At 34.4% G+C, this 10,598-nt stretch overlaps 1 protein-coding gene across 1 annotated transcript; it reads left to right on the forward strand.

Annotated features, from left to right (window-relative positions):
* Positions 1-7,695: 7,695 nt before the first annotated feature.
* LOC125201900 (protein VERNALIZATION 3-like) lies at positions 7,696-10,006 on the forward strand. The gene is made up of 4 exons (XM_048100188.2): positions 7,696-7,976; positions 8,083-8,144; positions 9,032-9,072; positions 9,619-10,006. The coding sequence occupies exons 1-4, from the start codon at positions 7,779-7,781 to the stop codon at positions 9,846-9,848; spliced, it is 531 nt and encodes a 176-aa protein (XP_047956145.1). The 5' UTR covers positions 7,696-7,778; the 3' UTR covers positions 9,849-10,006.
* Positions 10,007-10,598: the final 592 nt, after the last annotated feature.

Raw genomic sequence — 10,598 nt, forward strand, 5'->3', positions numbered from 1 at the left:
CATATAGATATGAATATATAAAACAGTTTATAAGTAATTAGTTGAGAATTTGATCAAAAACTATATTAACTTATTATTTCTATTGTTTTAGCTAACAGACAAAATTACATCTATTCTTTTAATTGTTTGAAAAAAACTAACAAAGAAAAAGTAAATCCAATTATTTGATAGAAATAAAAGGCTATGGAACTTTCAATTGTTTGAATAAAATAAAACATGAAAAAAGTAAACAAATTGTATTAACAAAACAAAACAGAAAAAGATTTGAAATTAAAATGATATAGAAACATTAATTGTTAGACTAAAAGAACTGAGATAAAAAAAGGTATAGAAATCAAAACAAAAAGGAATGAATTAAGGGCAACCGAGAAGATTCAAACTCAGAATATGTGCTTTAAAAATGGGGATCACAACTACTTGGCCAAAGAAGCCTTTTAATAAATACTCCCTCCGTCCCATTAAAAATGAAACACTTTCCTTTTTTGGCCGTCCCATTAAAAATGAAACGTTTCCTAAAATAGAAACAACTCTATCTCTACTTTTTCATCTCTCTTACTTTACTCTCTCTTCTTTCACTCACAAAACAACACTACATAAAATCCCGTGCCGATTCCCAAATGTTGCATTTTAAGTGGGACGGAGGGAGTATATCTTAATACGTGATATTAGTATTCTAATTTGGGGGTTCAGTTGTACCCCCTTGTTCCAATATGGCTACGCCACTGCACAGTGAAGAGGGACGCTACTGTGCCTCGAATGCGAAGAAGCTCCCCTCAAATTCTACATTGCTGATGCTTTGATATCATAATTTAAAAATGTATAGTTTCAGTTGGACCCTTGTCTAGTCATTTACAAATATTGGACTTAAATTATTGCATAATGTATATATTAATTAGATGGTCGATATTATGAAAACTACTTAGTTACACGGAAAACACTGCAAAAGTCATCTTATGTTGTTTATCTTTTCCCCTATGAACAATAAATAATAAGTGTATATACTATTCATTACCAAAAAAAAGTGTATATACTTTTTGAAAGGTATGCATAAATACGCGCACCAATAAAAATGCATATATCTTTGGAGACCAACTTGGAAAATTAAAGTGGAGATTCTTGGACTACTTGAAAACACATGGCACAAGTTGGTGATGCCAGCGTGTAGAGTAGTGACAACTAAAAGTTATCTATTCCTTGTAATAAAGTCGATCGTGTATAGCAATCACCTCTCATTTCTCCTATTCTCTATTGTAAAGTGATTCGAACATATTAATAATACTATACAAATTCTTTTAATTTCAGATTTAGGTTACGAAATCAACACTAATCATCAATAAAAATGAAACAAAGTATGATTTTATGTAGAAAGTAAAATTTGAACAACTTTTTTTATTGTTGTTCTTGTATGTCTTTTATACTCCATCTATTTTAGATAAAAATAAAATAAGTATGATTTCATGTAGATTTACTATTTACAATATTATGATCGTAAAAAGAATAGTATATTACTATCATTAAAATGTCTATAAAATAATGTGAGAGTTACAAAATGAAATAGTATTATTTACAACAGTAAAATATGTATAAGTTCAATTTACATTAATTTACAAAAAATGATATCAAAAGTCCTTTAAAAAATTCACACACGAGTATACAATGAATCAAAGAATAATTAAATGGACAAGATTAGTTGTTAGTTCTCACACTAGATTTAGTTTTTATTTTAATTATATGCATGCATTTATTTGTTTGTTTATTTATGACACTCGTTTTTTTTTATCTATTCCTTTTAAACGGGACATCTCATTCTGCAATATTAATTATATAGATTTATGAGATCATTTACTTGGCCGTTACCCACTGGCCACAAGCTTCTTCCTTTTCGTTTGGTATCTCATTCTACAACATATAAGTTGTGAGATCATTTACTTGGTTCGGAATTTTCATGGTCAAGAATGAAAGTTAAATAAAGTTGTAATGGATATTTTTATAGAGTGTGTGTCCATGAAAGTTACTTCTTCTATCTATCAAAATTGTTCAACAATTACAATATACTCCCCCCCCGTCCCACTTAAAATAAAACATTTGGAAATCGACATGGAATTTTATATAGTATTGTTTTGTGAATTAATAAAGAGAATGTAAAGTAAGAGAGATGAAAAAATAGAGATATAGTTGTTTCCATTTCTAGGAAACGTTTCATTTTTAATGGGACAACCAAAAAAGAAAAATGTTTCATTTTTAACGGGACATAGAGAGTAATTAAAAGCGTGCAATGAAACTCTTCACATACGTTGTTTGTTGTTAACGCCCGAAGAAGTTTTTTTTTTTTTTTTTGGTTTCAGACCTGATCTAAAATTTTTACTGTTACTAGTAAGCACAAGATCACACCGAAGGACATCTGAAATATAAATGAAGTGACGTCAAAGGCGCCATGTGTCTCAATAGAGAAGATGATTATGAAGATGACAAATGTCAACCCCACTTTCGAAACACAAATAAATCTTCTTACTAAAGCATGCCAACAATATGTTACATCAAGCCAACTCATATACAAATCTCATACATAGACCCGTTACGCGGTAAAACTAAAGTTTTTTATTCGAACATTAATTAAGATATTTAAATCATAAAATATATCAATAAATCAGAGGGAAAAGTGAGATTGTTATTGAGTCGGCGACATCTCAAAAGACTGAATGTAATGAAGTTTTAAGATCATTATAGTCCTAGCGGCAAAGAGCTTAGACATCAATGTATGAGGTGTCGAGTTCGAGCCCTTTTGACCTCAGTTGTAATTTCCTCCTTTCATAGGAGTTTATTTGTAATTTCCTCCTTTATATAGGAGTTAATTTTTTTTTTTTTTAAAAGAAAAAGAAAAGATCATTATAGTCAGGTCTCGTAACCCCAGTTGTTGGGATCATCGACTGCACATTAGTTTGATATTGTCTACTTTAGGTGGAGCCAAGCCCGCACGGATTTATTTTTGGGTCACCCCAAAAGGCCCCAAACTAATTAGGGATGGATAACACTTATATACTAATCCAACTTCCCTCACTCATCCGATGTGTGATAGGTTTGCACCCAACAAACCTCCCCTCAAACCGAAACCACATCGGGAACACACAGTCGATACATCGAGACATTATGGGCCCGACTCAAACTAGAGTCATCCAGGGCCCCACTCGATCATGGGTCATCCAGGCCTAACCCTTTGGTCACACAGGGCCTGACCCAAAGCCACCTTGGCTCTGATGCTAGTTATTGGGAAATAAACACAGGCGATCACGAATATGAAAGGAGAATGAACACAACGAATTATTTACCCAGTTCGATACAATGTGTATCTACGTCTGGGGGCGATGCCAAGCCAGAGATTTCAACAAGGGCTTTCCACTTCCTGAAAGCATCAAACGTATCGGATTTACTCTTCAGAAAATAAACCCATACCTTTCGAGTGGAGTCGTCGATGAATGTCACATAATATTCAGAGCTTCCTAGGGACTTAATAGGTGCTTGTCCCCAAAGATCACTATGGACCAACTCCAACTTCTGTGTCTTCAATTTTCTGTCTCCCCTTGAGAAACTAACCCTTTTCTGTTTTCCAAACACGCAATCCTCGCATAGGCCAACTTCAATAGTTTTCAGGCCCGATAGTAAACCTTTTGAGCACATTATCTTTATCCCTTTCTCGCTCATGTGGCCAAGACGACAATGCCACAAATCTGCATTATTTGCTTCACTTGCAAGATCAATGCAATCTTTGGAGTTAGTTGTGGTATAAAACATACCCTCCTTCTTACCTCGAGCTACTATCATAGTTCCCTTGGTAATTTTCCAATTGCTGCAGCCAAATGTCACGGTGTACCCTTCTGCATCAAGCTGCCCAATCGAAATCAAATTTCTCTGTAATCCAGGAATGTGTCTGACTCCATTCAGTTTTATCACGGATCCATTGGATGTCGCTACCTTCACGTGTCCCTTTCCCACGATATCTAAGGGCTCGTCATCAGCCAGATGTACTGTCCCAAAATCGCCAGAAATGTAGTCTTCCATTATCTCCACATTGCTGCAGGAATGGAACGACGCTCCAGAATCCAATACCCACGATTCCATCGGACTACTCAATCTCAAGATCAACGCCTCGCCTTCGTCATCAGACATGGTAGCGTTTGCTGTCTTCTTGTCCTTCTGATCCTTATTCTTATATTTCTTCGTTGCTTCACACTGATTTCTAAAATGTCCAAACTCATCACAATTCTAGCATTTAGCTTGATCCAAATCTTTCTTGGATTGACTTCTTCCTCTGGATTTTGATCTTTATTTTGCCTTCCCTTCGATCTGCCTCTCTGTTCAGTACTCAATAATGAACCAGAAGTAGAAGATCCTGATTCTTTCCGGCGAACTTCCTCACCAATCACCAGATCTCTTACTCTGTCAACTGTCAGGTTTGTCTCTGCAGCAGTAACTGTTGTCACTGTGCCAGCCCAACTCTCAGGCAGGGACAGTAGCAAAATTAGGGCACGAATTTCATCAGCGAATTTTATATCAACCGAGTTCAGTTGCGAAGTAATCATGTTGAACTCGTTGAGATGTTGTTGCACCTGCTTTCCCTCTTGCATTCTAAAATTAAACAATCTTTCTAATCAAATGTACCTTGTTTGCCGTTGATGGTTTCTGATACATATCCTCCAAGATCTTTATAATCTCCTTTGTCGACTTTGCTGCAGTCGTGTGATAAGCCACGTCCTTGGACAACGATAGCCTAATCGCGCTCATCGTTTTTCTGTCCAGCAGCTCCTACTCCTCCGGTTCCATCTTTTCGGGTTGGCTTTTAAAGGTTTCCACAGATCTTTACCGTACAAGTAATCCTCAATCTGCATCTTCCAAAATCCAAAATCAGATCCGTTGAACTTCTCTACAACAATCTTCCCGTCGATCCCCATCGTGATTTCTGCCTCTTAAACCCTAGGCTCTAGATACCAGTTGTTGGGATCATCGACTGCACATTAGTTTGATATTGTCCGCTTTGGGTGGAGCCAAGCCCGCACGGATTTGTTTTTGGGTCACCCCAAAAGGCCAAACTAATTAGGGATGGATAGCACTTATATACTAATCCAACTTCCCTCACTCATCCGATGTGGGATAGGTTTGCACCCAACAAACCTCCCCTCAAACCGAGACCACATCGGGAACACACATTCGATACATCGAGACATTACGGGCCCAACTCAAACTAGAGTCATCCAGGGCCCCACTCGATCATGGGTCATCCAGGCCCGACCCTTTGGTCACACAGGGCCTGACCCAAAGCCACCTTGGCTCTGATATCAGTTGTTGGGAAATAAACACAGGCGATCATGAATATGAAAGGAGAATGAACACAACGAATTTTTTACCCAGTTTGATACAATGTGTATCTACGTCTGGGGGCGATGCCAAACCAGAGATTTCACTATATAATTTCAGGATGATTTTACAATAAGGGGGCACCTCTATTTATAAGCACAATAGAGAGTCCTAATTCTAGTAAGACTAGAAAACATATTCCATAAGGTAAGGAATAAATCTATCACAAGAAAATATACTTCTAGGAAACAAATCCTAAATATGGTAGTAGATATTTTAGGCTATTATTCCCTTATAAAAATATCCACCTAATATTATATTATAATTCGTGGCATAATAAATATTGCACACTTTGATGATTTAATGAAGTAGGTTAGATATTTTTAGTTTAGATAAGGGGAGAGTGAGAGGAGAGAGATAGTTATTATATGGTCCCACATCTTCGGCCCTTTTTGCTTACACCCACACAATTCATCGACCTTCTTTAGTGACAGCCACACAATTCATGTTACTCCATTGTGACAATCATACACACTGCACGCCGTAAATTTAGAATGCAGATAACTACAAAAATAAAATTCAAATTACGACAAAGATTATCGTTACATAATTGCAACAATTGCCTATATATATAGATTAATTGAAACAAGAATTACCAATATTATTATAAGTAAAGGAAGTGGGGGTGGGGCTCAAAACGAATAATGTCCAGCCAAGAAAACAAATAAATATATGGTAGAATCGACGTCACCAGTCAATTTATCAATCTAAGTAGAGATATTCCAAAAGTGAAGCTAAAAATCTTTTAACTTTGTGATAACTTAAGCTAGTGGTTTACTTTTATGTAGTACTATTCCCTTTCTCTAAGCAAAATGGATAATGAAATTAGACCATATATACTGCGAGTATATTTTACTCCATATAATTGCTACACTAGCTACTCTAATACCTTATCACAATTATTGGTCAATTTCTTAGTCCATTACAATTCGATTGACCTATTTAGATTCAATTCATTTATTTAAATATATTCTCGAAATCCAATAAGAATTCATAGGACTAAAATATTTAAATTAATAAAATCGAACACGCTAATTAATAAAAAAACAAGGCGCCGGCCGAGAACATTAGGGCGGAGTCGGCGGCGTTTTAGTCTCCCACGGCCGTTGATTGAACAAAATTGATCGGAATTGGATTCTCTCTCTTAGTTGCTCCCAGCCAATGAGGTTGATTGCGAGAGAATGAATGCCAACTTTTGGCCTAACCAATGAATTGCAGCTACCAAAATACTAGGAATATAAAATACTCGTGGTGGTGAGCGAAGATGAATGGAATGGATGAATCAAAAAGAGATACATGAGTGAGAGAATCATACTATGTATATGTGACTATGAGTTATGAGAGAGAGAGCTTACGTCACTTTGATGACTTAAATACTAAACAGGGAGTATTTAAAAAAAAAATGAGTTCAATAAAATAGTACTACTAGTGTTTTATTAATGTATAGTTATGGTGAATCGGCACAAGACTTGTCCGTTCATAACAAAAAAATTAGTCCTTGTATTTGAGTATAAAGCAATATTAAATTATTCCGTCAACTCTTCCATCTTTTGAGGTGTCAACAAAATCAGCACATGGAGTAGTCATTGAATTTGCAGGTGTATATCCTTAATCTAACAAAAAGAGTATAGTGCTTTATTATGAAATTATTTGATTTTTACCTACCGAAAATTTTAAAAGAGACCATTGTTATTTAAATTGACCTACTTCTTGTCATTAATCAGATACCTTTTAAATCATGCCTTCGGTCAATATTCTCGTTGATTTTTCAAAATGTTATAGTCTAAATATAATTTAAACGATGTTGTTTCCATCATTAATCCATTCTAGGGTTGCACCATTGACCTCTAAAAATTAGGGTCTCCCTCTTTAGGATTCGTTACTTTGATTAACGATTTTAGTCGCAACTACTCACCGCTGCGTGGAAGTCTGAATGGAAAATGCAATTTTGACATTCACGATTTAGACTCTCTCTTGAAATAATTGCGGGTTTAGTTCGAATAATTTTAAAGTTATGAGATTAACCATTGATAAAAAAGTGATTTAAAAGATAATTTTCTCATGAAGCATGGGGCCGAATTCATTATCCATATTCCACCTAAAAAAAATTATATTTACATTACAATATACAAAGATCCCACACAAATTTACAAGTAGATATAAAAAGAAATGGACAAAGACCCACGCGCACGTGCGTGCATGTGTGTGTCTTGGTGAGATAGGGTGGGGTAGGGGGGGTGGGATGTGTCCACTGTCTATAAGTAGTTGGTCTGTTGCTGCTGCAAGAAATTTCTTATACTCCATGCAAAAGAAAAGAAAAGAAAAGAAAAGAAAATTCAAAGTATAACACTAGAAAATTCAAAAAAAAAATGCCAAGAGATAGAGACCCTTTGGTTGTAGGTAGAGTGATAGGTGATGTGTTGGATCCTTTCACAAGATCCATTGGTTTGAGAGTGATTTATGGCAACAGAGAAGTTGCAAATGGCTGTGAATTTAGGCCCTCTCAAGTTGTCAATCAGCCTAGGGTTGAAGTTGGAGGAGAGGATCTTAGAACTTTCTTCACCCTGGTAATTGTTTCTAATTATATCTATTTATCTATGTGTGTGTGTGTGTGTGTGTGTTTTCTTTCTTGATATATACTCATGTAACCTTTGTTTTATGTGTGTGTTTTAGGTGATGGTGGACCCTGATGCTCCAAGCCCTAGTGATCCCAATCTTAGAGAGTACCTTCACTGGTAAAAAATCTATAATCATTCTCACATTGAACTATATACTTTTTCTATGCATAGCCACGGGCGTCAGTAGACAATTACTCCCTCGTTCACATTCATTATGTAATGTGAATCGGCTAGCTCACCTGATTTACTCGGATTACGGGTTATGTTTATGAATTCCCAATAACCCTATAATTTGTCTTTGTTAAGATGTCGTCTTACTATAAAATTTCATTTATTTCTTTTAATGCACTAAAATAGCAAAAAATATCTAAAACTTATGGAAAAAGTTTACTAATGTAATAATATCATGATGTTTTAAAGAAAGAAAGTGAGACTATATATATTTCTGTGTGTCGCAGGTAAGTTGGTTATTGCCCAATAGATTTCATTTGAAAGACTGAGAAATCCTATTCTGGGGCAGTGATATTTTTCTTTGCAAGAATAAAAATGATTATGTTCTTGAAATGGTGCAGTATTACACTATTGTTTCTTTGTAAGCATCTTTTTGTTTGGTTTTCTGACTGATTGATTTGTCACGTGCCTTCGAAAGCAACACAAAGTAATGTTCGTACAAGGTTTTGTGGGATCATTTGATCGAGATAAATATTCCCGAGCTTGCTTATTGTGAGTGGAGAAATGATCTCGTTTTTAAAGGTATTGTTAGTAACAATTAGTAAACTTATTATAAATAGACAACGTTAGTATTAGAAAGTAGTATTAATAAGTTGACACGTTTATTAGGAATTATATTTTCATATACAGCTTAGAATTCAACCATTAATTATGTACTATGTGAAAGCTTTAATTTATTAGTTTCTTGGTGTGTTGTGTATATATAGTACTACAAATTGAATATTTTGCAATGAGTACTAATATTTTTTTTCTTTTTCTTTTAATTAATATAGGTTGGTGACTGATATTCCTGGAACTACTGGGGCAACCTTCGGTGAATTGTCTAACTCAATCTTGCATGCATGACTTTATCCATTAGGAATAAATAAATAATCGAAAATATAACTAAATGCTTAGTTATGATAAAAATTAAATTACTATAGTAATAGTAGTATTATATTTTCTCATTATGTTTCATTATAGATTTATAGTGAAATATGTAAACCACTTCATATTTCATTTCACACTAGTCGTATTGTTTTTATAATACATGATTTGATTAATCGATATATTTTTATTAGTCCAATCAAGATGATTGTAAATAAGAACCTAATGTCAAAAGATAATAAGCACCATGTGTAGAGTATTATGATATGGGGACAACCCATTTCTTCCGATTGTAAGTTTGTGTGTTCAATTAATGTGTATTTTCAACTTTTCTTTCCTTCATTAGTCAATTTATTTCCATTCTTGAACAAACATGATTAGGTTGTACTACTAAGATATGTCTTCTAATCCACATTAGTTATCAATAAGTCATATTTTCTTATCATGATCAAGAATTGTATCATCAATACTAAGATTGAGTGACATGATGTAGGACAAGAGATAGTGCGTTATGAGAGTCCTCGACCGTCAATGGGAATCCATCGTTTCTTGTTTGTGTTGTTTCGACAACTGGGTCGGCAGACGGTTTACGCTCCTGGATGGCGCCAAAATTTCAATAGTAGAGACTTTGCGGAGCTCTACAACCTCGGCTCACCAGTAGCTGCTGTTTATTATAATTGTCAAAGAGAGAGCGGTACAGGTGGGAGAAGGCGGGGATCCTAACTTTATTTTGAGTTTTTTTTTTCTTCTACTAAACTTATAGTAAGTTCCATATGGGGTTGTATCCATCTAGTGCTACCTACATAGTTCTCCCTATATTTTGAAATATAGTATTGTATTAATGAAATAAATCTTATATAAGATGATTCGCCCTTTCTGTATACTATTTGATTATAATATGTGAGATACGTATATGCACTAGTAAATCATTAATGTGGCCAGTCATTTGCCTTTCGTCTTTATTTATGAAAGTGAGTCATTAATTTGTTTTCTAAATGAATAAGACTTGGCACATGCATGCCACATTTTCATCTACTATATGATAGGAGTACTAATAATAATATCCTATAAATTTCAACAGTCAATTCTACGTGTCATCACCATATAAATATACATTACACCATATGACTTAGTCAATTAAATGAACAATGATACTCATGATCATATCTCGTATTGAATATGAAATGGAGTACTATGAAATGAAAATTTATGTGAAGAGTATTTCTATCATCACATTTAACAAAAATAAGCATGAATTACCTTAAGTGGTAAAGTATTTCAATGAAAATATTACAAGCACTTTTTTAACCAACCATTTTGTTTTGGGTTTGTATCACATAAGTATTGCTTCAAATAAAATCACAAATGAGCTCCAAGTATTTAGGATGGTTTGCATGCAACATAATATAACTGATAAAATGTTATTTAAATTCAATTCGTATCTTCAATCTATATAGTACAACATAATTAAAT

The sequence above is a fragment of the Salvia hispanica genome, chromosome 2 (genome assembly GCF_029641045.1).
Source record: "Salvia hispanica isolate PSC_SH4W2 chromosome 2, Shi_PSC_v1, whole genome shotgun sequence".
Classification (NCBI taxonomy): Eukaryota; Viridiplantae; Streptophyta; class Magnoliopsida; order Lamiales; family Lamiaceae; genus Salvia; species Salvia hispanica.

Excerpts from the sequence above, each read along its gene's own strand:
- LOC125201900 (XM_048100188.2), top strand. The coding sequence starts at position 7,779 with ATGCCAAGAGATAGAGACCCTTTGGTTGTAGGTAGAGTGATAGGTGAT. Across the intron at positions 7,977-8,082 it reads TTAGAACTTTCTTCACCCTG|GTGATGGTGGACCCTGATGC; the intron begins GTAATTGTTTCT and ends TGTGTGTTTTAG. Across the intron at positions 8,145-9,031 it reads CTTAGAGAGTACCTTCACTG|GTTGGTGACTGATATTCCTG; the intron begins GTAAAAAATCTA and ends TAATTAATATAG.